The following is a 25,307-nucleotide window of genomic DNA, read 5'->3' on the forward strand; positions in this document are numbered from 1 at the left end:
GATCCGGATGCCGATGAAGCTCCTGAATTTCCTATGGACGAACTCCCTGAAGAGATTGATGAAGATTATGTTAACGGAGAAATCAGGGACCTTTGTGGCTCATTGATTGAAGTTCGAAATGACAGGGAAAAAGAGCGAAGTGGCCTCCTTGGCCAGTTTGATACCCCTCAGGCCTATGGAACGATCCATTTAGTCCACGCTTCAGTTAAAGAATACCTTCACTTGAAGTTTGCAAGCGCTGGAGATATTTCGAGTCCAGGCAAACTGTCGCCCGGCGCTGCCAGCCTGGCTATGCAACACAGTGTACTCGCAAAGACTTGTGTTCGTTATCTTACCTATTCCGAGGTATGGGACCGTGATGTGCTGCCCGATTTTGACGTTCCGATACCTACGGTGACGAACAAGCCAAGCGGAGAAGATGATGATACTGCCATTTCTAGTATGCCTGTCAATTACTTTCTTTCCTTTTTGCGTGTGTGGTTCGCACTGGTTTCTGGTTTCTGGCTTCGGGTTTCTGGTGTTATGCCTTTTGGGATATGATTTTATGCCACGATGTTTCTTTTTTTTAGGTGGGGGAGATGTCGGATATTTCTTTTTTTATTTCATGTTTCCCGTCTTTATTTTTACCCTCATCTCATGGCTGATCTGCCCTTTGCATCTTGAATCTCACTCGTTTGGCTTCTCGACGTTCCTTACATCCATACCTACATAATACTTAATGCTCCCCCCTCTGCTCCGTACCTCTATGCTACGGCCTATGCTCGGGATATGGATCGTTGTTTTTCCCCCCTTGCGATAATACTCTCGTTTACTCACAAGTATCTGATTCTTACCGCTGGAGGCATCACACGAAACATGTTCTTCCCCACGTTTCTATTTCCATATCTCTCAGTCTTGAAAGGGGTTATTGGATTTGGGCAATGTATATTATTCTTCCTTGGCTGGTTCATTCCCTGCCTGTTTTCTTGTCATGTTTTTGGCATTTAATTGACTTGACATAATTGATACCCTCACCCTCGACCTGGAAACGCGATTGCTTGAGATGAGGCAACCATTGGCAAAGAGAAACAGGGGTAGTTCCCTGTTTGTTCTTGGGTGCCTTAAAAGAAATTACCATTGGGATATATGTATGTACTTCAATGCATTCATATGTGGGACTGTACATGCATACATGACTCTGCCCAATTCGAACCAAGATGTGTTGGAACAAAGCTGGTTGCGAGAATTGATTAATTAGGCTATGGCGGCAGTGCCGCCCGAAAGGCGCAGAGTAAGCATGAATCATCGAAAAAATACAGGCTATGAACAGGGTGTGGCAAATATACCCTATAATCAGCTCAATTATAGGCCACACATGCGGACGGCGGACCGGGCGGATGAACTCCTGGTGTTCTGCGACACCTAGTTACCTACTCATATGTATAAATGACATGACCATTTGTCTGCCCAAGTAGTGATGTGCATATCCCGAAACTCCCCCTATACTTCCTGACTGCATGATGCGCCCCGCTAGCAAAACACATCGCAAGGATACCTGCATGTCGACATGGAATGGAATGCCCAACCCTGCTCCCACACATGTAGTGGCCATGTATATGCAGAGCACCACGAAAATGCAGCATTTCAAGCTCTATTCGTAACCATTCCACGTAACCATTTCATGCCCCAGCCCCGTCCAAAGCACGAGAGGTAGGGACATGCCCCTTATTTTATAGCCAATGAGAATAATTCAACCCTTTCGTGGGCTGCAGATTATGCAATTGCCGGGCCGTCTATGGTCAAAAATAGCACAAAACAGGTGGTATCATAACGTCCTTTGTTGTCAATCATGTTTTTCGTTTTCTTCCGATAGGCGTGGCCATGGTCATGCGCCCTTCCTAAACAGACTATCATGTTGAAACTTCTACCCGACTTCTAGAACTCCGGGAAATGGATATCATGCATGTCATCATCCATCTACCGTCCCACACCAATTCTCTCGTCTCGAGTTCGGACTATCCGTGCCTTGTCGCCAGGCAAAGGTTTCAGTTCGTCATTTGGATCGACGCCCGGCCGGTTCGAACTGGACATGGAGTCCTCGTCTTGATCCCGGACCCCATCGTTCTCAGCCTTCTTGCCAGACGAACCTGTCTTGCTGGAGTTCTTGTTCATGAGCTCCTGTTGACGGCGGAGCTGCGCTTCTTCGAAAGCAATTATATCCTCGGACGTTACTGTAATGGCGGTTGGCTTGCGGCGGAGCATCCTTGCTGTGCTTTAACAGTTGATATTTGGATCTCCAAGAAGTACCTAGGTATGCTGCGTCCGCCTGTCGTCTGGAACTCACACGAGCTGCCGTTCGTAGGATCTCAGCTCGATGCGGGGAAACGTGGGATCAACGGGTAATATTCTTGCTATGATGCTAGACACCTGCAGCTTGTCTATAGCAGTTATGCAAACCAACGGCCAGCCAGCGGATTTTTATATTAGATATTCAAACGGCCAGAAAATATTTTGTTTGGCTGTGAAATCTGAAGAAAGCAAAAGACGGACCAAAAAGCTTTCCTTATCGGGAAAGCTGTATGTTTGCTCTGTTTACTCTATTTGCACTGTTTGCCTCCATAACTAATGGTATTTACATATTATGTAATTTGCTGTTTAAATCCAGTATAAAATACCATTCCACGTGACTATTATTTTTGGTTGAAACTTTCTTGCGAAACTTCAAAGTTGAACAAGAAGCAGCGGAAAAGAAGCCAACGGCGGTCGGTGGGAAGATACCAATCGTTAGCAGGATCTGCAGCGAGTGTCAGACATGGCGGCCCAAATATTTCGACGTCCTGCGACGGGTGCGCTGCAATTGACCCGAAATTCTCTCGTTACGGCCCGGGAGTTCACATCGACATGCTCTCGCGCTGAAGGAGATAGGCCACCAAAGGCTTCTTGTAAGTAGAATTATGTCTCCATAAATACACATTCACTGCTTTCGTATGCTTATAATCCCTATCTAAAGCACCAAGGAAACCTGCTGCGTCTTCGGACGACTTTTCCAGCCGTCGAGGAGCCGCGGTGCGACGAGTCCAAGACGTGATCAACCGGACATCAGCTCCGCGAGAGGGAGCCTCAAAGCCAACAATCCGTTTCACATCCGATATAGAAGGCTCTAATTCCCGTCCCATGCGGCCAAGCGGGCCCCCAGCCCGCAATAACAACAGACCGGGTGGTCCAATGCTTTCAATGAACGCCGACAAACTAAAGGAAAGACTCAGACAACGGGGAGGTATGGGGGGAAGTAGAGGTGGCATGCGGTTACCACGTATGGCTACTCGGCAGGTGAAACGAAAACCAGTGAATCGTCAACAGATGGAGGAAATGAGGAGGCTAGCGGAGGAGCAATCGGGTGCGGATGACGCTGCAGATATGCAAGAGTTCATGGAATTCGAAAGGGAGTATCAAGACAAGGAAAAACACCAACCAGCCGTCCGCTACAACCCTCAACCATATACCGCTGAGAGTCTCAAGGAAACATGGCCAGCTCTGGCTATAAACGGAACCTCGAATACCAGCACCATCCGGGAGAAGCTCTCGTGGTTCGGTGAATCATATGTTGGATGTGATGAACTGCCTGAAGACCTAGCAAAGCGAGTCTACCAGGGTAAACGTGTGTTTTTCTCCAGCGAGACACAGAAGGCCGAGACCATGAAGTTTGTGAAGCAGCTAGCCAGTGAGCATGCGTCTAAGCTCAGCCAGAGGAAGGGAGAAACTGTTGAGCCCGTTGACGTGCAATTCGAGAATGTGAGCAAAAAGGAGAAGTCGGATATGATTTCCTCATTGATCCGGGGAGCATACGACCAACCCGTCAAGCTCGACGCCAATGCTTCTCCAATTCTCAAGAATGTCTTGAGAAACCTGTCGAACAACCACACCTATCACACTGAGCACACTGAACGGTTCATGGGCAGCCTCATGCAGAACCTCCCTCTCAAGAAAGCAAAGGCTAAGGCTAAGTCTGCTTAGCGGGCGCATTACGGTGTATCATGTTATATAGACAATTATTCATGTACCAATAACTTTTTCCATAGTATGAGTTTATTGATTGGCCTTTTCCCCAGGGAATAGCTTATCGTTGGTTCTAATGTACAGTAGAGCAATGGGCCGCCAAAATTCGATAATAATCCCCAACACCCGGTTGAATATGAATAGTCTTCCAATTACGCCTCCAGTGCCTTTTTGGCCGCCTCAAAGACATCTTTCACATCCTTCTGACCTTTCTCAGCAATCTTCTCCATCTGGTCCACAGCCTTTCGTACATCATCCGGCCTAGCTTTCTTAAGATCCTTGCCCTTCAGCTTCTTATTCAGGGCAGCACGTCCATTACGAACAATGTTAGATGCCTTTTCCATAGCTGCTTTGGCGTCTTTAACAGTCTGTTCTCGAGACTCCTTTGTTGGAGGCGGGATCGCAACGTTCAATTGAAGCGGGTTGTGAGGGTCTGCCTGGGGGTTCAGTGATAGATCAGAGGCTGTGATTGCAGACATGACCGGTTTGACATCCTAGGAATCAACATTAACAATCTGTCACGAAAGCCCAAAGGGTATACTTAATACACACATGCTCCTCTCCAACAAGTATCGACACCGATCTTCCTCCCTTGGGGATAACAGACGCAATTTCTCCCAACCTAGCAGTGTCCTTACTGCTTGAGCTTGCGCCTTTCTTTCCCTTCCCAACCTCAGCACCGCCCACTTTGTGCAATGATACTCGTAGATTCTCAATGGCTTCAGGTGTAACTCTTCCGCCGCCCCGGAGCTTAGAGAGGTCTTCTTTTAGTCTTGTAACGGCATCTTTGATGCTATCGTGAAGCGAAGAGAAGTCAAATGGGTCTTCTGCGCCAGCACCACCGGCGGCCGCAGCCTTGTCATTATCCTTTGAGCTTTCCTTCGAGGCTTTCTTCTTCAATAGGGCAGAACTCTGGGAGAAATATCGGTTGGATGGTTGAGTGGTTGCGGGCTGGAGGATGTATTTGCTTAAGGTGTGTATGCGGTTGTTGGTCGTGTGAGTGTAAATACAGCGGCGAGGAGAAGCGATAGGGAGTCGCTTATTTCGTAGCACGCTGCGCAGAGCAGTGCATTGTGCAAGCTGAGCCGTACTCGACATGATAAGGTATGAGTTGTTGTGTTGCGTCGGTCTTCTTGCCGTAGGTGAGGTTGTTGATAGTTTGATAACAGTCGAGTTTGCAAGGTTTTGATCTGAAGATCCGCCCTTTGCCAATATTCATGCGTTTTAGGCCACTCTACATCCACAACAGAGAAATTGAACTCAAGCTTCTACGATAACTACGTTGACTGATACTATTGATTGAAAAGGTTGTTGCTGGGATTGGGGTCTTTTTTGTAGCATATCCATTGAACTACCTATCGAAGCCTCAGAAAGAGTAGCATCCGGACGGACATAACAGGCATAAACACATAGGGAATAAGATAAAAAGGAAAAGGCGTAACCAGAGCAAAGAGGAAAAAGAGGAACAAAGTAAAAGGTCATCCCGTTTTTATTTAGCCCACAAAATTCAAAGACAAATATGAAAAAGAAGAAAAAGAAAGGCAGCGAAGAAACACAACACGATTCATTTTCGAGGTCATGATCATACTCCGTCGTCTTTTTTCTTTCTTTCTTCTTTCATCCCTTCATGCACACGCCGCGGCTGTCGCCGTCGTTGAAATGATAAACAAAACACATGTCATTAGGCTATGTCTTGCCGAGCATATCAAAAAAATCTTCTTCGCCTTTTTTTGGTTTTGGGAGGGTTGGTTTGGTGGTGTTAGGCGTTTATCGGGTGGACATGGCCTTTGTGATGAGTCTCTTCAAAGCGAGCTCCTTCTTCTTGAGGTCCTCGGGGGCGGAGTCCTCGACCTCGAGCTGGGCCATGGCGTCGCTGAGGGCGGACTCGATCTTGTCCTTGTTGCCACGCTTGATCTTGAGGGACATGGTTGGGTCGGTGATGATCTCCTCAACACGGGAGATGTAGGACTCAAGCTGCTGGCGGGCCTCGAAGCGCTGGCTGAAGGCCTCGTCACTGGACTTGAACTTGGCGGCATCTATACATACAATCGTTAGTGGTGTTGTTATTATTGATACTACGGAGTGGAAAGACAGGACATACCGCTGATCATAGCATCGATCTCGGCGGTGGAGAGCTTGCCAACAGCGTTGGAGATGGTGATGTTGGAGCTGCGGCCGGAAGACTTCTCGGTAGCAGTGACCTTCAAGATACCGTTGACGTCGACCTCGAAGACGACCTCAAGGGCGGCATCACCAGCCTTCATTGGTGGAATGGGGGAGAGAGTGAACTCTCCGAGGGAGGTGTTGTCCTCGCAGTTGGTACGCTCACCCTGGTAGACGGGGAACTGGACAGTCTGCTGGTTGTCGACAACAGTGGTGAAGGTACGCTTCTTGATGGTTGGGACGGTCTGACCACGGGGGACGACGGGGGCGAAGATGTTACCCTCCATGGCAACACCGAGAGAGAGAGGAACGACGTCCAAAAGGAGGAGGTCGCTGGTGTCAGCAGAGGTGGCCTTTCCGGAGAGGATACCGGCCTGGACGGCGGCACCGTAGGCAACAGCCTCATCGGGGTTGATACCCTGGATATTTGTTAGATGTGTGTACTAAAGACGTAAAGGAAAAAAAAAAAAACAGGGGCGGTGTGAGGCTTACCTTCTCGAGCTTCTTGCCATCGAAAGCATCGCTCAAGAGCTTCTGGACACGAGGGATACGGGTAGAGCCACCAACAAGGACGATCTCGTCGACCTTGCTCTTGTCAATGCCAGCGTCCTTGAGGACCTGCTGGACGGGCTCGAGTGTAGCAGCGAAGATCTTGGCGTTCAAGTCCTCGAAACGAGCACGGGTGATCTGGGCGTTGAAGTCCTCACCGTCGAAGAGAGAGTCAATCTCGACAGTAGTCTGGGTAGCGCTGGAGAGAGTACGCTTAGCACGCTCGCAAGCAGTGCGGAGTCTTCGGAGGGCTCTGGCGTCGCCAGAGAGATCCTTCTTGGTCTTGCGGGTGAACTCCTTCTTGAAGTGGTCAAGAAGGTTGGTATCGAAGTCCTGACCACCAAGATGGGTGTCACCGGCGGTGGCCTTGACGGTAAAGACACCACCCTGGATGTTGAGGAGAGAGACATCGAAAGTACCACCACCGAGATCGTAGATGAGGACGTTACGCTCCTTCTCGGACTTGCCAGAGCCGAGACCGTAGGCAATGGCGGCAGCAGTGGGCTCGTTGATGATACGGAGAACGTTGAGACCAGCAATGGCACCAGCATCCTTGGTGGCCTGTCTCTGGTTGTCGTTGAAGTAAGCTGGGACAGTGATGACAGCCTTAGAGACACTCTTTCCGAGCTTAGTCTCGGCAACTTCTTTCATCTGTATATCGAATTAGCTCTACTCCGTAAACCGGACACTCCCAATTGCAGTTGCAGGGAAGTAGATAGATACTACATACCTTCATGAGGACCATGGAGGAGATCTCCTGGGGAGAGAAGACCTTGGTCTCGTTGAGGTACTGGACCTCGACAACTGGGTTGCCGCCCTGGTCAATGACCTTGAATGGCCAGGACTCAACATCTTTCTTGACGACGGGATCCTCGAATCGTCGGCCGATAAGACGCCTAGTTGCCACGAATATTAGCATCACCAACCAAAAACATGAGGAGAGCATCTCTAGTTTTGCAATTGACATCTCTCCCGTTCTGTCTTCGGGGATCACTGCATGCACTCACTTGATATCGAAGATAGTGTTCTCAGGGTTCATAGCGGCCTGGTTCTTAGCGGCCTCACCGATCAAACGCTCCTCATCGGTGAAGGAGACGAAGGAGGGAGTAGTAAAGCTACCCTGCTCGTTGGCAACTATTTTTCATACGTTAGCAGACATCCTCTGCGCAAAGCGAAGCTGTCCCACATACTGATCTCAACGTTGGCGCCCTCATAGTTGGCAACGCAAGAGTAGGTTGTGCCTATTGAAATTTTCACAATTAGCCAATTATCCCGTAACAAACTACACAGAGCAGCCAGCCTTCATCTGCTCGCCGTTTCCTCGTCTGCTGGCTCAAATGTGGTGATAGTGGTTTGTGGTGGTGGTGATTTGCTGCACTGCTTGCTCGCCCTCGCTTGCGGTGCTCAGGACATCCCACTTACCAAGATCGATGCCGATAGCACCGTCGTAAGTTTCAGTAGACATGCTGGGCCACGAAAAAGAAAAGCGAAATCTCCTTCGTCTAGTTCTTTCGTTCTCTTTCGAGTGTCTCTCTCTCTGTTCTCACTGCTCAACGACTTAGAAGAAAAAGTCGGACGTTGTAGTCTTTCGTGGTGGGCGTTTGGAAGTAGAAAAAGAAGTCGGCGGTGGAATTTTTTTTATATGGAGAAAAAAAGAAGAAAAAAAATTAAAAAATAAAAAACGAAAAAAAGACGTTATTGTGTATGAAAATTACCGTAATTTACACTAGGCGAGTTAGTTCACGTGATATCAAAAAGCGGCTGGCGAAGTTGAAGATGATGAGAAAGACAGAAAGAAAAGACGAAGAAAAGATAAAGAAAGGATGCTGGAGATGATGCAGGTAGAGTAATTTACAGGCAGGAGTAGCCGCCGGGGATGCCATCCGCAACACCATAAACACCTAGCCAAAAGACCGAGTCATGTGCCTGCCATAGGAAAGGAAAGAAAGGAAGAAAGGGAGAGAGAAAGAAACAAAACCGCAAGGAGAAGACTAGGACCGTAAGAGGTTGATAAAAAGGATGACTCGCTCTGTCGTCTCACCGTCTCCCTTGCCAGAGACGCCGACGACCAGCTTGTTGACGCCCTCTCGCAGCCGTACGTCGTATGCAAACCGGGTATAGTCTGTGAACGGCACGGCCGAGCTGGTCGGCGGAGTAGGGTTCTTTTGGTCACAGACAGTAAAGTAGTGCTGTGTCGGGCGGCGGTGGGAAGTCGAGGCGATGATGGGGCTGAAGCTGATGAGGTTGATGCATGAGGGAAGGGTCAGACTTATGGGTTGAGAGGGGAGAACTGGTGAGCAAGGCAGGGAGATGTGGAAGGGCTGGCGGAGGGGGAGTGATGAGTGTGATGATATGGAGACCTGTGATATTAGGCCATTCCCGTATGCTAAGAAGAATGTTAATGTTTCTCCCCCTTCTCCTACGTAACACAAGCAAAATGGGATTGACGTACCTTTGTTTCTTGCTTGGGATAGCTTCTCCCAGTCCGCTGGCGAGAGCGGCGTGGGGCCTGTGCTCGTGCTTTTCGCCGGTTGTTCTGGGACAGCAGGAGCCGGCGTGGGAGTAGCAGTCTGAGATTCCGGTAGGCTCGGCGAAGGCTTCACTGCTGCCTCTGGTTTTGGCGCTGTTTCTCGCTCCAACTCTGCCTCTGCTCGCCGTGTGAGAGGCGTCCGTGACCTGAGTGAAGGCCCAGCTGTAGTGGCAGGGGCAGCTGGTGTACCATTGACGGCAGCAGTGGCAGGAGTCGGCGAAGCTGTAGCAGCAGCAGCGGCTGCGGCGGCGGGAACCCGTGCAGAGGTTGTTCTGTCTCGTAGGGTCCGTGTTGGCGTCGCCTGTACATTGTTGCTGCTCGGGGTAGGCACCTCAATCCCGTTTGTCCCTGCTCTGACAAGCTCCTGTTGCCGTTTTAGCGCCTCGGTATCAACTCTCACGCCAGCCATCTTTGAAGTAGCTGGAGCAGTGTCCGTCTGTTGTTTTTGTTGTTGTTGCTGTTGCTGCTGCTGCTTGCCAGGTAGTCGTAGCTTAAGCTTCGATGTCGTGGTCACAGGCGGTTCCGGCGTTGATGCGGCTGCTCCCAGCTTCAGCCGTATCTTTGGTCCACCGCCTCCGCCTCCACCGCTACCGCCGTCTTCCTCGGGTGCAGGAACGGTTTTCCTTGTCTCTGCTATCCGGGTATTTAAGAATTTCTCCAGCTCGCCAGCAAGAATGGCAATTTCACTCTCATCTTCATTGAATGTCCGTGCGTTGGTCCACAAATAGTTGACTTCGTCGATGAATGCTTTCCATGACCTAAACGGGTTGGATGCTTTGGGCTTTGAAGTCGTGGATTTCCGTCTGTCTGTGCCACGAACTGTTCGTAGAATACCTCGTAATGAGACAGGGTGATCTATTACATCGTAGTATTCCTTGTATAGATGTTTATCTGGGAGATTGATGAACGGGGCAAATTTTTCTTCGCCGCTGTAGTTTGATTTTGTTAGTTCATTGGCACTCGTAAGAAGATTGGATAGAAGGCAGCCAACTTACTCCTCGTCCTGCATGCGGATAGCTTCGTTCAGTATTGTTTCCAGGGCTGTCTGGAATTTACCTGCAACAGCGCCATCGGGGTCCTCTTTCTGGGCGTCTGCCTGACTTTGGTCACGATCAACCGCCGATGTACGTCCGCCCGTACGTCTTGAGGATCTCGTTCGTTCGTCTCGAGTTGTTGGCTCCGGCTCAGCTTCCGCTTCTGCTTCTGCTTCTGCCTCTGCTTCTGCTTCTTGCTCAGACTCCTCTTCTCCTTCTGGCAGCTCATCGATGAACTCTTCTTCTTCTACCTCATTATTCGGTAGTGGCGTAGAAAAGGGAACGTAGTTGGGATCTTTATACGCAGGGTTAACCTTGGGCATCTCCGCAACCACTATCTTGCGAATCCGTTCTGCATTGGAGAAGAGCAGAGAACTCTTTTCATTGTAGAATTTAGCATTGGCTACCATGCGTCGGAGATCAGCTTCAAGAGCGGTCAATTGGGTATATCCGTGATTCCTGAGTTTTTTCTAGATGCCAGATTATCAGTACGAATGCCGGTTGTTAGAAGTGAACAGGCGTGTGGGTACCTCGATAATATCAAGAGCAATAGGGAGTCGGATGGTAAGGTAGTATTCGGGATACTCTTCCTGTTGAATAACTGTCAGCGAACAATCGGCAATTGGCAGAAGTAGGTAAGAAGAATTGACAAACCCCGTCAGGAAGCTGAAGGAACTCGGTAGCGATAGGCTGTCCACTAAGCATGTACCGTCAGTACTGTGCGTATAACTAGTAATAGACGGCGATAAGCAGATTATAGCATACTATTTATCGACTGCGACCTTGATCTTTTCTAGTATCTCCAGGCCATGCCGTGTGGTTCGTTCGGGCGTCTCGTTGGTCTCGGGCGTGTAGATCTATGACGGAGACCAAGAGGCGGGCGTTAGTACATGGCTCTTCCAGCAATCAGTAAAGTCTATCAAGGATTAAGGCGTTCAATGATGCAGCTATGATGCGCCGGGCGCGAACGCCAGCTCTTTCATTTTGGCCTCGACATTTACGGGTAGACAACAAAGCTACAGGAGCAGCCAGCTTCACCTGAGCTCCGCGACTCTTCCTGTTGAGCAGGCACAGGCGTCAAGCGCGAAACTACCCCGGCTGGCGCAGCTTTGCGACCAACGCCGCGGGCGCAAGCATTCTCCCGATAACCATGAAGTATACCCGAGCAAGCCCATTGAACCGGATAACTAGTTATTTTGGCCACACAATCGACGACCAATTTCCCTGCACCTTCCTGCACGCGCAACCGAGATCCAAACAGACAGCTCAACTCACCGAGACTCTGCGCCGCTTCTGCTCTTTGAGGGGCCTCTCTGGCGCCCCGCCATTGTTTGCGCGTCGCTTGGTGGACATAGCTATCAGACAGGTTCCTGAGCTTAGCTAGCCTCGTGTTTCGATTGGGGGGTTTGGACGGAGGGAGGGAGGCAAGGCGAGAGGCTTCTCCGGCTGGCGGCGTCGCGGGGGCATCTAAGTCGCGCGGCAGACGGCAGAGCAGCCAGAAGTGAAGCCGGCGAATTTCTTCTTTCCTTCTCGACGGAGCGAAACTTGGAGTCGCAAAAGATGCGAAAGTCGAAGAAAGCGACAAAAGGCGTCGTGAAGCTACCGCTTTGGGAAGTCATGTGATTCTGCTGATAAAGAAACGACTAATCATGACTAAGGTATGACTAAACAGCATACCACATTTGATTGGGCAAAAGCTATGCAAAATCTTGAATTTCCATTGGACAACTCTGACTTATTACTCCCTCTGACTGGCCCCCTGAGTCTCTATATCCAGCCAATAAGCGTGTGCTAGGGCTTATTTGTTTACTTTCTTTTCCCCCTCTTGAGTCGCTTTAAGCGCGGGACGAACCTTTTCGACTTTGTTCTTCGCTTTTCTTCTTCCTCCCCTCGACTTTTGATTATCTTCAATAGATACACAGAGACACAGCGGACAGACAGCCATAGCGAGTGCCCGTTTTGTGCGACAACAGCCAGCGAGTTGGACTCCTCCCGTCCCAGCACTTCCGTCGCCCGCGTGAGCACCCGGCAAGTGTGCGCTTTTTGACCCCTCAGCCAGCGCTCTTCGTACTCTCGCTCGCTCAGTTACCACCTGCACCCGAGCTGCTTTCAAATACTTGCGCACTGCGCTCCTGTTTTTGACGTCCTTTGAGCGCCCATTGAGCCGTCTGCTTGGCTGATACTCGCTGTCGTCCTTCTATTGGAGCTTCCTGCGCAGTCGTGCGGACCGGCACCCTTTCAACCCACCCTTGCATTTGGACAAGCACCGCCAGAAGTACCCCCTCACGAGACCGCCACGGCACCATGGATATTGAGATGTCTAGACGGAATAAAAAACCAAGACTGCTCCTCGAGTCAGAAAAGCAGAAACTCGAAGAATTTGCGGATGGCATTCACTACTCTGCCAGGTTGGCCAGACCCCCAGTTTTCAGTATATATAGAGAGAGACACCATACTAACGAGCTATGCTATTACTAGATACTCCGACAGCGAGTATGAATACAGACACGTCCAACTGCCCAAGAACATGCTTAAGAAGATCCCCACCGAATACTTTGACCACTCCAAAGGAACGTTGAAGCTGCTGTGGGAGGAAGAGTGGCGGGGACTTGGGATCACTCAGGTACGGCCACCGCCATATTGTATGGAAGAACAGCTAAAAGGCAAGATACTGACTTGACTTGTGTGCAGAGCCTGGGATGGGAACATTACGAAGTCCATGAACCAGAACCACACATCTTACTATTCAAGTGAGTGTTCACCTCTCCTCTCCTCCGATTGCCCCAGGACTCGTCCGATTTCTAACTTCTGTCTAGGCGACCGGTGAACTACCAGCCTCCCGTCGCCCAGTAACCCATCCCGTCCGCCTGCCCATCCGCCCGTCTCCCACTTTATACTCTTTGCTCTCCGTCCATTTGCCGGCGTTTTTCCCATTGCTATTGTGATATTTTACCTCACGAATCTAAATTAACGGCTTCTTACTTCTCTCTACGATTTTACTCTCACCCAAACCTTCTTCTTCTTTCTTATTCTACAGACCTCCAATCTTACCGCCGCCATTTCCCAAGCATCGTGGGCCATCATATTAGCGAGCCAGATTCCTTTCAACTTCTCTCAAAGATTCCCTTTTTTTTACTACCCTTCGCTTAACTTTTGTTCTCAAAGATGAAAACTAGTTCAGAGCCGAATCTTTATTAAGAAAGATATATACTCAGTTTTATTTCAACTTTGTTCTGCTCCTACTCACACGGGAAGTGCAATTAATTAAACCCCAACCCTATTCGGTCTCTGACGTGTTTCTCAGCATCTCGGCTATTCACATCACGTTCTTCTCCACCCATTCGAGCCATTGGTCCTTCGTGAAGCTGCTACTGATGCTTCGTTCCTCGATACCCTTGCATCGGCTCTGTTAGCATCCAGAAACCCGGTAATTAATCCAACACAGATATTAGGCACGCAGAGATCCACTTACATTGAAGAACACTGTTGGCGTAACATGCACACCCACAACCCTGTTGGCCTATATATAAATAATTTACCAGCATCGTTAGCACATCGTTACATCCTCGATCCATCCCAGGCTTCTTCATGGGCCCTTCCTTACCTTGGTCATAATCTTCACATCCGCCGTCACGCCATTCCCGCCATTCAGCTCCCCGTCCGCACCCGGCTTATCCGATACGCGCAACAACTCCATCATAGCCCCTTCGTCAACACCCACTTCCTTACTAGCGAGCTTAGCAAGGCGTTCGTAGGTGTGGTTCCTTGTCTCGTTAACCACGTTGACGTCGAAGTACTCCTTCTGATGCTCGAACAGAGCAGCGCTAAACTGCTGGAACTTTGCAGGTGCTAGCTTGAGAACTGCCAATGCTGCTTCGATCGCTAGAGTAGATGATGGGTGCCATGGTTGAATTTGTGGACGGAATATAACCGTGAGGCGTGACGAAGCTGCTTCGGGTAGAGAGGGAAGCACTTGGCCGTAGAATGTTTTGAACAATTTGGCAGAGAACTGAGCAGTTTGGTAAGTAGAGCATTCCTTCTGGTAGATTTAACAGGAGCAAGGGATCACATACGGGGCAAACATAGTCCAGATCTATGGTTTGGTGGCTCTTGTCAGTTAATTGATCCCCCAGAATCTCGGTCATAAAACATACATATCTCAACGGTATGGTGAGCTCCTGCTGCACCAGCCATCGTAAGCCCGGCGAATTTAGGTTGAAGGGACATGTTGATACTAGTACTGTCTTAACGGACAGGTATCAAGTGTCAATTGAGTATACTTCAAGTTATCCTAGAGTAAAAGATCGTGTTTATCGGTTGTTTACTGGTTGTTGTTTGATATCTCGACCCCGCGAGGTTTTCTATAGTTGTATTTACATTACGTCATAGCCATCCATGTCATATAGAAATCCGTGATATCAAGTCAGAACTTTTGACCAACCATGTCCCTTAAATAACATAGTATCTATAGCTCTATCCATACAGGTTCCAGTTGCGAAAAGAAGGTCCTAAAAGAAAGAAAGAGGAGAAAAAGAAGAAAAGTGGTATATACCTAAGGTCCGCTCCAAACACCGTCTATTGCAAATGAGTAATAGAAGACAAACACAGAATTGAAAAGCAAATCATTAAGCACTATCAAGCATCTCTATGGTGCATAAGAGAGGCGACAAGAGCGTGATTCCGTCAAGCAAATGGAAACTAGTTTCGGCGCGGCACCTGCACATGAGGTATAACAGACCTCACATTAACAACAGCACCAAATTGATCCCCCTTCGGGTCGAAAAATGCATGCGTAAAGACATTGCATTGTCCTCTTGGTCCATTGAAGCATATCATTCCTTCAATTAAGAATACCCCGGGAGGTGGGGTTTCATACCGGCCAGGGGATTTTTTCAGCAGGAATAAGAACAATGACGCAGCGGCACGTAGATCAGCAGTGCTATCATTTCGTTTATATTCTCCTCTGGATGTCTCATCGTGGATGACAAGTGGCTGAAAGGGACCAGTGCGTTTGGCATCTGGCTTACCCTGCATATTGGGGTGATTTAAGGCTGATGTGCCTCCGCTGCTTCTGGAAACCCGGGATAGAAGGGGAAGCGTTAAAGGGTATGAGACCTTGAAGGGCTCTTCCGTTTGGTTCTGGCCCTCGGATTGGTCGTTATTGCCGGAACGTAGCCTCTTCAGGTAGTTCTCCAGCCTCGTGCGTTTTATTAGGAAATAGAAATGGGCAGCGCGTATGAATGTCGCTGTGATCCGAAATGGTTCAAGGACGTTCCATATCAAGTCACCTTTCTCTACGGGTAAGGATTGCGATGTCCATTTAAGGCCATCATCAGACAATTCTAATCTGCAAGTACTGTTAGAAAAGGATCTGGATGCGTGGGTGGTGTTTGTAGCAAGCTTACCCAGATCGCACATAGGTTGGCGGCGCTCTAAATGGAAATTCATGGCGCAGATAGCTATACCTCACTTTGAGAGGTTTCCCTACTCGACTGGTGATACGAAGGTCTTTTGAGAGTGCTTCTGATATACCATCTGCCAACTGGTCTAGATATCAAGTTAGCCCGTTGCCAAAGCCTGCCACGTTGATGTTTGCCAGCCCATCCTACCTTTAAGAGCATTCAGTGAGTCCGCATCCTTGGATAGCTTGATAAAGGTTTGCCATTCAGGATCGTTTCCGGCGTAAAATTCCCCTTCTACCAGGCGGGGCAGTCCAAGCGGAATGAATATTGGTTCATCCGCCTCCTCTCCTTCTTCAATGTCATCTTCCACGCCATTGGCGCCCAAAGATCTAGTGGACTTTTGGACCCTTGTTACATCTTCTTGAGGATCAAGTTCCAATTTATCGAGCGGTCTCAGGGCAACCTCTGACCAAACATATGTCCCTATGCCATACGCCGCGACAGTCCATAATGCTCGCCTAAATTTAGTAAACAAACATCAGCCAGTGCTCATTCCCAAGCTTGTATGCTCCTCCAGCCGCAATAGTATGAAGTGGGCGCACCGAAACCATATCTGCTTTATCCTCACTCGCTGTACTCGTATCAATCCAGATTGTTGGTAGAATATCGAGCGTCGTATCTGAAAAGGCACCAACGGACGACGGGGGAAGCCTGTCGCCCTGAAAAATAGACTCATTTGACCAGGCGTCTTCTTGTATATTTATATTTGCAAAAGCATGCTGAATATCTGGATATCAGACTTGACATTCGTTGCGCCGAGGTGTGCTGTTGGACTTGGAGGATGCTGGTCAGACCACCTCAAAAGCGCTGGCAGAGTGGGCGCGCGGAAGGACGGGGTATCGGCAGGAGTGAACAGCAAACGAGTGATCCAGATCACTGGCAAGAGGGTCGAGGATATAGCTGTTGAATGGATGCAGATATCCAAAGATAAATCTGTCTATCTCAACTTTCTGCGTCTTCCAACCTTTTTTTTTCCTTTGACGTCGGCGATATCTCGGTCACGTGCCTGCAATCGTTGTTGTTACTCTTGCTCTTACTCTTACGCACTTGATTGGTATTGTTGATTATTCTGCAGAAGAAGAGAGAGAATCGATCACGCCCGCCGACGGTCGTCGATAGCAACGATCCAGCAGATGAGATAGCTTCTGCTCTGCCTAGTGCTGACGACTTTGGCTGCGCAAGGTAGCTGGGAAACGACCAGCTGCCGCCATCAATACGATCGATACCAGGCAAGCTCCTGTGTTTAGACGACTTACACCCTTAGAGCTACGACTACAGGCGCCACCACGATGAAGAGTGTCTTTTGCAATCTAGCGGTGGTGCTGTCCGCATTTACAGCTACATCCTTCGGCCAGGATTACCTCGTTCATATGATCGAGGGTGGCGCAGGCGTGGAATCCTGGAAACCGCAGCCTGGAGATAATCGAGAACGGAGTCCAGATATTGCGAAACTGCTACTTGAACGGCGGTTGGGATGGCCTGAATCATCTTCAACTATTGGAGAAGCGGATGAAGAGACTATTCGGGAATTGAATCTTTTCGGGGGCCAGCAGGCATTGCCTTTTGCGGATTCAGACAAGGAGAAGGCACAGAAGCTGTTGTTGATCCTAGAGGGTGTAGACTCAGAAGACAGTAAGTGGATGGCTATAGTACCCTAGACTCGAAGAACTCGATGGATCCGGTTGCTAATTCGATGAATGTTTAGTCAAATCACTGGAGACAAAAACACCGCACGATTTTGCTATTTCAAATCCATCAGCATTCTACCTAGACGATTCGATATTATCTTCATTCGTTTCAGAAAAGTCACAGGGTTGCCATGATCCCAATACCTGTCTATATGGTGAAGAAGAGGCTTCATGCACTGGGTTTGTAGCTTTGAGAAGTCGGGTAAGTTTTCAATCCGATAGCTGTTTGTTTCTATACCGATTAGCTAACCATTCTCAGAGCTCCGGTGCTTGCCCTCAGGATGCTCAACTTTTCTCTGAGATGCCAGACTGTACATCAGGATCAGCCAAGATTCAGAAACTCATCGAGCAGGTTACTGCCGGCTCTTCTACATATAAACATACTTCCTTTGTCCTTCGCCTTAGAGCGACTGTAAGTCGAAACGCAATCCTGACATATATTGCATATCATATTCTTACAAGCTGCTTTCACTAGGAAACTCCCATTTTACGGGACGGGGAATTAGTCTCCCTCTTCAAAGCCCTTACTGCCCTTAGCTCTGAGCTCAATGTGGAAACTACTGTCATAACAGTCCCATACGACATCTACACCAAGAACCGCAAACAGGCACGCCCCCCTGCCGACAAGGCCAAGCTGAAACTTCACCAAAGCCTTTCAGCTGCTAAGAAGGTTGTCCGTGCTGATGCCACTGCCACCTCCACCTCCACGGCCAGACCATCTGCGACCGCCAATCCTACTCCCCCATTCCATCTGCCCGTATGCTATGCAAAGAATGAAACCTGCACCGAGCGAACTAACAACTGCTCGGGCCATGGCTCATGCTACCTGAAACGCACTTCGTCGAAGAATTCCACATCCAGTACCCAAAATGACTGCTATGCATGCAAGTGCCGCCGCACTGTTGTTTCCACCAACAAAGATGGAAAGACAAAGACTGTCCAGTGGGGCGGTCCTGACTGCTCCAAGCGGGATGTCAGCATGCAATTCTGGCTTATTGGTGGCTTGAGTGTGGTGCTTGTTTTGGGAGTCGCCTATGGTGTTGGAATGCTGTTTAGCATTGGGGAAGAGGAGTTGCCCGGCGTGCTGAGCGCAGGTGTTGCACCCCCCAAGCAGAAGTGAATGGAACGAAACCTGGATCTTTTCTATATCAGTCTTTGTTGATCTACATTTTGCAGTTTATGTGCGGGTTATTAATTTGCTTGTATAGTATTTCCTATACGTCTGCTATTCGGTTCAATCATATATATCCTACCCTATATCAAACCATGTCCTTTTCGTCCCAGGGCATGCACCAATATAATAATCTACATTACCAAGATTATTCGTTTGTGGGTACTTCTTAATACGAAAAAGTAAATGCAAGAAGCTAGAATTCTGGGGCTGCGTGAGTCAAGGAGATTGAAATAAGTCTATCATATACAGTATCACGTAAAATAGGTCATTCTTGCTTCTTGTTCCCATTAGATAGATAAGCTACTGGATATCAACTGGTAGAAAATCCCAGGGCATACCAATCAACTAATCATCAAGAAACCCATTGCACCTGAGACAAAATAAATGCAACGCCCCGAAGAGAGAAAGGAGAAAAGGAGATCAAAATATTCAGCAACCATACCAGCAAAGTCACGGTGTAAAAACACAGACGCAATAAAAAAAAAATAGACACAATGCATGAAAATGATGAGCGGTGTGTAGGTGGGGGTATCAGGAGAGTAAATGGGCAAGGCAGATAGGAAAATCAAGCGGTGCATAAAATCGAACAGCTATATGGCTACTATGGACAGTTTGCCGAACCAAGGAAGTATCGGCAACGTTCGATATTGAACAATGTTAAGGGAGGGAGGTAAGATGTAGTAAGTATAGGGCATCAAACATATGTGAAATGCTATCCTCGAGAGAGATATGGATAACTTCCTGGTAGTTAAATGTAGAACGCAGGAATGTTTGGTGAGATTTTGGATTGGTCGTTAGTCGTTCCAGCGATAGGTGAAGTGAATGGCAATAATCGGGTCATTGATGTGTCGTAGAATGGAGGATGAGATGAGGATTGAGTACGTATGGTACAGGGACGAGGGGTGTAAGTTGTCCAAGCTAAGTTTGTCTATCTTGAGACATGAGTAGCAGATTCCAGTTGTCTTGGTGTAGGAGGATCAGCTACGACCGAAGAGGTGTTTGCATCGCCCTGCTGCGAGCCGTTGGACCTATTTCTCCCAAAGGGGATATTCAGACGCGGTAGGCGAGATCTCCATCCGTTGGATTGTGGCTGAGTGCCATCTTGACCTGAGTCAGCGTTTGCGTGATCTCCAGCAACACGCAGGCCTCGATCACGATTAGAGCGGTTGTTTTCTTCTCCCGGAAGCATCGGCATGAATCTCCCGGCTAGAACCATTCTGGAAGCAAACGGGGGCATGCGGGCAGTTTGATAAGGTGTGTCACCATCACTAACTGCATTGTTGTGGTTGTTGCCATGCCTCCTTCCACGCTCGCGGCGCTCTTCTTCTGGAGCCTCACCCTCAGGCCGGGGTTTAGGAGTGAAGTAGTCGGCCTTACAAAGTGGACAGCAAGCACGACGGCTAGTCAGCCAAGGGTCGACACAAGAGGCATGGAATGCGTGTCCACAGGTGAGACCGCGGACATCGTCATCGTCCTCGATGATATCGAGACAGATGGCACAAGAGTCGCCAGGGTTTGCGATGAGTTCTGTGGTAACGGCGTGGGAGATGTGGTCGTCATGGTCGTCATCATCATTTTCAGGGAGGTGAGAGTCGGTATGTTTCAGGCTATGGTTATCGGTAGATAAACGCTGCGATGGATTCGTCTGTGTAGGAGGCTGCACAGTAGTCGATTTCTCCGCAGGTATGTGAGCTGCAGCGGGTACTTGGATGTCGGTCGATTTCCGCCCTAACATACTGTCGGGACTCATCGCACCGGAGCATTCGCCCCGATCCGTTGCAGTCGTCGTGTGAGATGTATCAATGGTTCCGGATTCCTGGTGTCCTCGTCGGCTTGTATGGGTTTCGATGTTGTTATCAATACCGCCAGCAGTGGGTAAGCCCGCTTCAGCCCTTGAAGCACGCCAGCTTTTGTACTTTGTGATGGGAAAGCGGGTGTTAACATCTTCCATGGACATAAGCTTCTTCTCTCTCCTCCTACGATGAGTCCTTGGGACGTTGACCATATCGATGGGGTCGCCATTATCGTCGTTTCGAGCCTGGCGATGCCGCTGGTTATACCGGAAACAGTATTTCACGCCAACAATAATCCTGTCCATCGGTTAGAGATTGACTCAAATGAATGTAAAATCTGATCAAAATAAAAAGAACGAGCGATAAAAAAGGAGCGTTGGGAATACCATAGATTAGTGAAGACGACCCCAAACCCGAGCGCAACAAAGAAGAGCAAGGGCGAGTTATTTGAGCCTGACGACTCGCCACCTGCTCCGGGTGTAGACGATGGCGAAGCGGTAGTCATGGCTGTAGGCCGTTGTGTAGCAGCACAACCACAACAACCAAACGAGTTCGATCGACGCCGTCGGTCGGTGAGGAAATGGGCAGACGAGCCAGCGAGAAAATATGTCGAAAAGTGATCAAAGAATCAAGCCTTCTGCAGAAACCAGAAGGTCAGGCTTGAGCATGAACGTAATACGCACCAACGTCCCAGGAGACGATATGATACAGCGGAGAGCGGGTCTCGACGGAAAGAGGAGAGCCAGAACAAAACCACTGGCCTTGACTGCTCTAAAAAGTCTGAACGCTGCGAGCCCTGCAGGGATAAAGGGGGGGATTATAAGTCAATACTCAGCCACTCGAGTGCAGGCTGGTTTTGATTCGTGAGAGGTCCGAGTATGGCGTTGGGCTAAAGCGAATCGTCCAATTCGAGGATTCAAGCCAGCCAGCCAGAAAAAGGATCGCCAGCAGTCTCTTTGAGGGTAGAGGGCGGAGAGGGCGAAACAGGCCGATCTTGGCGGGTTCTTCATCGATCGAGCAGTCTTGTGTGTTGTGGAGAAGGGTGCAGAAGTGTTGTTATGGAGTTGAAGCGAAGGGGCCCCAGCAAATTGACCATAACATATATGTCTAGACCCTGACGAGGCGGAGAGTCCCAGAGATAGAGGCGAAAAAGAGGACAATGCCCTGCTCAAGTGGCATATACGGGCTATTCTGCCCTGTTCTCCCCCAGCCTTCCTTGTTCCTTCGACTTGTCGAGTATGGAGAACCAACCTCTTCTGTCTGTGTAAAGAAAAAGTGAGACGTCAACGTAATATCTCACGGCTGGCCGGTCCGGGGTGGAGATGTACGCAGCACACTAGCTGGCACTTGCGATTTGGGTGTCAAGGATTAGAAAAGGACGAGTCTGCACTGCAGCGAGTCTTCCCGTCTTTTATACGCCCCCTGTCTCTCACTTGTCTCTCCCGCTCGCTCTCTCGCAGCGCAGCCGTTTTGTCTTTAATCTTTTGTGTTTTGTGTTTTGTGTTTTGTCCCTTGTCCTGCTGTCTTATCCAGCACGTCTTGCTTCCTGCAGTTATCAAGTCCTCGAGCGTCTGGTGCGAAATCATGCCATTTCCTGCGACTAGGCGACTGAACCGTTTCTTTTTCCCAGCGCCGGCGCCGTCCTGATCGCCATCAAACGCCTCTTTTCGGCGTTCTTCTTCACCCTGGGTGGCGTACTCGGATACCTTTTTCGGCCTCGAGCGAATACGGGTTACAACCAGGAGATGTATCCCAGGCGTATATCCCCCGCGTTTCAAAGTGTGATTCTGCGTGCTACTCGGGCTTTTGCATGTCTATCTTGCTACTTGCATCAGTGTAGGGAGAACGTAGCCGCCGGCCCAGGTCCTCATTGGCTGTGTACCTCGCTGTCTCTGCCGTTGTGTCTGTCTTTGCTTCTTCGCTTCTCCTGCACAAAGGTACGAGATGTACAAGTGACGTTCAAAGATGCCGTTTCTGGCAACTCTTTGGAATCTTTGGAGTCTTCGAAGAGTGCGGACCACGTGACTGTTGGCTTGCTCTGCCTTTAACTCTTTCTCGACGACATCACGAAAACGCCCGCTTGTTTGTATACAAACGGGGGCATATCAACATCTAGTCCGTACATAGATAGCTATCTGAATACCTGCGGTGGTTTTGGATGCCTCTCTCCTGGAGACCCGGATCATCCCGTCTCCGAAAGAACAAAAATGAAGGCAAACGAACCACCGTTCCCACTCTACAAACTCTGGGCGGGTGCTCCGTACATCTACCGAATGGCCGACGGCGATGATAGTCACGATGAACGACGAACTCCTGCCGAACGGACATCAAAGGGATCTCTGATGGGGTGCGGAGTGTTCCGTCTTTATATAGATTCTCTCTAGGCAGCCCCATCAGACAAGACGAAAAAGTCTTTTATATCCTCAAACACCAGGCAATACGAAAGCCAGTGCCTCTTATCTTAGCTGGGATATGATGATAATTAAACCAAATACCCTGGTTCTCCCAGCCCAATGCCGCTGGACGTGCAACAGCTCCATCCTGGATGGAATTGAGCCTGAACTCAGAATCATATTCTGGATATTCTGCATGTTCAACAAGAAAAAGAGGGACTTGCCATCGCATCTCGATCACGACGCCACTAGATTTATAGTTACGACGATCTAGTAGTCTAACCTATTAGTCGCTTAATTAGCAGTATCACCTCAATGCTACTGGTGGACTTCGCTTAGGCTCAGTCCTTTCGAAAAAATGGCACCCAAGAATACGGGATGCGCCCAAGGCCGAGGCACCGGCAGATGCTTCCTGGCACTTGCCCATATATAAACAGGCTCGACCGTCTTTGCGGTTCCTGTCGATTGAAAGCCACCTCAATACTAGCCAGCCTTTTCTTCCATCCTTGCCAGAATGCGTCTCATCAGTTCACTCGCTGCGGTATTCCTGGGCTTTTGCGCCACAGCCGCTGTTGCTGAAGAGCCAAAAGTAAGTGTTTACTTCTATACACCTGGCTATCAGACTTATCACTTATTTCTGCTCTTGGCCTAAATATTTACTAACGAACACTACAAACAATAGGTTGTCGGTTATTACGAGTCGCCCAATGGCATGCGATCTCCTTTCCCAGTGACCGTACATGCCGGCCAGTGTGATAACTTCCCGGCTTGGGTGAAGTATGTATACTTAATGCCAGGATGAAATTTCACGTCAAAACTAACTGGTATCACCCAGAGCCGCCGATATTCCGACCGGTTATGACTGTACCTTCTATTCGTACGTTTACCATTCACCGTTTCCGAGTCTAACTACGTTCTATTTTCTTCTTTGTATTCAACCTCCACTCCTTGACAATTACTAATTGGACATGTTAGGCAATCCGACTGCAACGGAAGAATGACAGAACACTTCACGAAGAACGTCTCTAGATTTGATTACGAAGTTCGCAGCTTCATGTGTAAATCTGTCTCTGAGCCTACTCAACCCAGCTCGACTCCCACAGGCACGCCAACGCCAACGCCAACTCCTACTCCTACTCCTACTCCTACTCCCTCGTCGTAGGCTGACACTAGGGCGAAGGCAGATTTACAGCCTGGACAGTGAGGGGTTCGCACAGGATGAACAGACTATAATGCTTAACCCCCGATAGTTGTGGTGAACATTCAGTCTGACTTTCACGGAACACCGGATATGGGACAGTGGCCCTTACCTACGTTGATCGTGGGGGCTTAGTGATTGTGTATATGAAGAAGAGGACATTAGAGGATAGATACACCTAGTACATAAACTGATAATATACGGACTCAAAATTATATATAGATCGCCAGATTCACTGAGCCTCATTGAGTATAAGTAAAACCCACTTCTAGAAGATCTTCCGGTTCACGACCAGGTCCCGGTTTTGAGTATACGAATTTTACTCTGGTCCAGATTCAGTCGACTTTGTGCGCGGCTGCGCTTATTTTATCCGACATCTTAGTTAACAAACAACCCACGAATCACCATTCAGCAACCGTCCAAATCCATCAATCAATTCTACAAGCTGTTTCTACCGACTGATACCACACGTGTGTATTGATAGCCTATCTTTACTGATAGACATGAGTGCGCCGCAGCCGTCCACTCCCGCAGGGGACAACTCCAACCCCATCGTATTTTTTGATATAACGCTCGGAGGTAGTTACTTAGATTGCAAACCTTTCCACAAGCATTTCGTTCTATTAGGATGATTTTCTTACTGACGTGATATATAGGTGAACCACTTGGACGTATTAAAATAGAACTGTTTTCCAAAGTTGTACCTCGGACAGCCGAGAACTTCAGACAGTTTTGTACCGGTGAGACGAAGAATGCTCGTGGCCGCCCACAGGGGTACAAAGGCTGCAAGTTCCATCGAGTTGTAAGTCTTCCATTTGTGCTCAGATCGAGTTTCAGACTGTTTTATTTACGGTTCAGATGCTAATGTATTCGTAGATCAAAGATTTCATGATCCAAGGAGGAGATTTTATCAATGGTGACGGATCTGGTCGCGCATGCATATATGGAACAGGCTCGTTTGCAGACGAAAATTTCAACCTCACCCACGACGGACCGGGTGTGCTTAGCATGGCTGTACGTGTTGATTTCTTTTTTCCCATTTCTTATCATCCTTGGTGACACCACTCTAACTGGAATATGCTGGGTGAAGAATTCTGGACCAAACACCAATGGCTGCCAATTCTTCATAACTACCACAGCCACTCCATTCCTCAACAACAAACATGTTGTCTTTGGACGTGTGGTAGATGGTATGGATATTGTGCGTATGATAGAGAATACGCGAACTACGAGGGACAAGCCGAATCAGGATGTTGTGATTGCGCAGTGTGGAGAGATGTGATGGGGG

At 48.9% G+C, this 25,307-nt stretch overlaps 13 protein-coding genes across 13 annotated transcripts in view; 6 read left to right on the plus strand and 7 right to left on the minus strand.

The window, feature by feature from the left end:
- MGYG_04981 (hypothetical protein) overlaps positions 1-1,405 on the plus strand; it is a gene marked incomplete at both ends in the record, with an annotated part of 4,012 nt that extends 2,607 nt beyond the window's left edge. Inside the window, 3 exons of the mRNA XM_003172342.1 lie at positions 53-439; positions 1,238-1,270; positions 1,299-1,405. Coding sequence (XP_003172390.1) covers positions 53-439; positions 1,238-1,270; positions 1,299-1,405 — 527 coding nt within the window. The remainder of the gene's footprint in view (positions 1-52; positions 440-1,237; positions 1,271-1,298) is intronic.
- A 1,386-nt stretch (positions 1,406-2,791) lies between these two features.
- Positions 2,792-3,993, plus strand: MGYG_04983 (hypothetical protein; the record flags this gene model as incomplete). Its single annotated transcript, XM_003172343.1, has 2 exons — positions 2,792-2,921; positions 2,990-3,993. The coding sequence occupies 2 exons, from the start codon at positions 2,792-2,794 to the stop codon at positions 3,991-3,993; spliced, it is 1,134 nt and encodes a 377-aa protein (XP_003172391.1).
- A 194-nt stretch (positions 3,994-4,187) lies between these two features.
- Positions 4,188-5,133, minus strand: MGYG_04984 (ribosome recycling factor domain-containing protein; the record flags this gene model as incomplete). Its single annotated transcript, XM_003172344.1, has 2 exons — positions 4,188-4,529; positions 4,588-5,133. 2 exons carry the CDS (start codon positions 5,131-5,133, stop codon positions 4,188-4,190), a joined length of 888 nt encoding a protein of 295 aa, XP_003172392.1.
- A 669-nt stretch (positions 5,134-5,802) lies between these two features.
- On the minus strand, positions 5,803-8,212 carry MGYG_04985 (heat shock protein SSB1; the record flags this gene model as incomplete). The annotated part of the gene is made up of 7 exons (XM_003172345.1): positions 5,803-6,071; positions 6,137-6,617; positions 6,691-7,398; positions 7,478-7,643; positions 7,755-7,881; positions 7,938-7,988; positions 8,170-8,212. The coding sequence occupies 7 exons, from the start codon at positions 8,210-8,212 to the stop codon at positions 5,803-5,805; spliced, it is 1,845 nt and encodes a 614-aa protein (XP_003172393.1).
- Positions 8,213-8,738: 526 nt separating this feature from the next.
- Positions 8,739-11,664, minus strand: MGYG_04986 (hypothetical protein; the record flags this gene model as incomplete). Its single annotated transcript, XM_003172346.1, has 7 exons — positions 8,739-9,133; positions 9,200-10,206; positions 10,273-10,781; positions 10,842-10,901; positions 10,966-11,008; positions 11,077-11,168; positions 11,587-11,664. The coding sequence occupies 7 exons, from the start codon at positions 11,662-11,664 to the stop codon at positions 8,739-8,741; spliced, it is 2,184 nt and encodes a 727-aa protein (XP_003172394.1).
- Positions 11,665-12,615: 951 nt separating this feature from the next.
- MGYG_04987 (cyclin-dependent kinase regulatory subunit) lies at positions 12,616-13,164 on the plus strand (the record flags this gene model as incomplete). Its single annotated transcript, XM_003172347.1, has 4 exons — positions 12,616-12,719; positions 12,790-12,934; positions 13,003-13,061; positions 13,128-13,164. The coding sequence occupies 4 exons, from the start codon at positions 12,616-12,618 to the stop codon at positions 13,162-13,164; spliced, it is 345 nt and encodes a 114-aa protein (XP_003172395.1).
- Positions 13,165-13,627: 463 nt separating this feature from the next.
- MGYG_04988 (hypothetical protein) lies at positions 13,628-14,538 on the minus strand (the record flags this gene model as incomplete). Its single annotated transcript, XM_003172348.1, has 5 exons — positions 13,628-13,705; positions 13,784-13,831; positions 13,916-14,320; positions 14,385-14,404; positions 14,466-14,538. 5 exons carry the CDS (start codon positions 14,536-14,538, stop codon positions 13,628-13,630), a joined length of 624 nt encoding a protein of 207 aa, XP_003172396.1.
- A 238-nt stretch (positions 14,539-14,776) lies between these two features.
- On the minus strand, positions 14,777-16,324 carry MGYG_04989 (hypothetical protein; the record flags this gene model as incomplete). Its single annotated transcript, XM_003172349.1, has 6 exons — positions 14,777-14,819; positions 14,864-14,886; positions 15,055-15,658; positions 15,717-15,858; positions 15,921-16,231; positions 16,257-16,324. 6 exons carry the CDS (start codon positions 16,322-16,324, stop codon positions 14,777-14,779), a joined length of 1,191 nt encoding a protein of 396 aa, XP_003172397.1.
- A 738-nt stretch (positions 16,325-17,062) lies between these two features.
- On the plus strand, positions 17,063-18,581 carry MGYG_04990 (hypothetical protein; the record flags this gene model as incomplete). The annotated part of the gene is made up of 4 exons (XM_003172350.1): positions 17,063-17,405; positions 17,479-17,663; positions 17,721-17,873; positions 17,937-18,581. The coding sequence occupies 4 exons, from the start codon at positions 17,063-17,065 to the stop codon at positions 18,579-18,581; spliced, it is 1,326 nt and encodes a 441-aa protein (XP_003172398.1).
- A 982-nt stretch (positions 18,582-19,563) lies between these two features.
- On the minus strand, positions 19,564-20,933 carry MGYG_04991 (hypothetical protein; the record flags this gene model as incomplete). The annotated part of the gene is made up of 2 exons (XM_003172351.1): positions 19,564-20,725; positions 20,815-20,933. The coding sequence occupies 2 exons, from the start codon at positions 20,931-20,933 to the stop codon at positions 19,564-19,566; spliced, it is 1,281 nt and encodes a 426-aa protein (XP_003172399.1).
- A 602-nt stretch (positions 20,934-21,535) lies between these two features.
- Positions 21,536-22,756, minus strand: MGYG_04992 (hypothetical protein; the record flags this gene model as incomplete). The annotated part of the gene is made up of 4 exons (XM_003172352.1): positions 21,536-21,688; positions 21,862-22,242; positions 22,311-22,453; positions 22,693-22,756. The coding sequence occupies 4 exons, from the start codon at positions 22,754-22,756 to the stop codon at positions 21,536-21,538; spliced, it is 741 nt and encodes a 246-aa protein (XP_003172400.1).
- Positions 22,757-23,335: 579 nt separating this feature from the next.
- On the plus strand, positions 23,336-23,983 carry MGYG_04993 (hypothetical protein; the record flags this gene model as incomplete). Its single annotated transcript, XM_003172353.1, has 3 exons — positions 23,336-23,410; positions 23,504-23,598; positions 23,797-23,983. The coding sequence occupies 3 exons, from the start codon at positions 23,336-23,338 to the stop codon at positions 23,981-23,983; spliced, it is 357 nt and encodes a 118-aa protein (XP_003172401.1).
- A 539-nt stretch (positions 23,984-24,522) lies between these two features.
- MGYG_04994 (peptidyl-prolyl cis-trans isomerase H) lies at positions 24,523-25,301 on the plus strand (the record flags this gene model as incomplete). Its single annotated transcript, XM_003172354.1, has 4 exons — positions 24,523-24,598; positions 24,676-24,821; positions 24,896-25,033; positions 25,110-25,301. The coding sequence occupies 4 exons, from the start codon at positions 24,523-24,525 to the stop codon at positions 25,299-25,301; spliced, it is 552 nt and encodes a 183-aa protein (XP_003172402.1).
- Positions 25,302-25,307: the final 6 nt, after the last annotated feature.

Source organism: Nannizzia gypsea, genomic scaffold (genome assembly GCF_000150975.2).
Source record: "Nannizzia gypsea CBS 118893 supercont1.4 genomic scaffold, whole genome shotgun sequence".
In the NCBI taxonomy this organism is placed as follows: Eukaryota; Fungi; Ascomycota; class Eurotiomycetes; order Onygenales; family Arthrodermataceae; genus Nannizzia; species Nannizzia gypsea.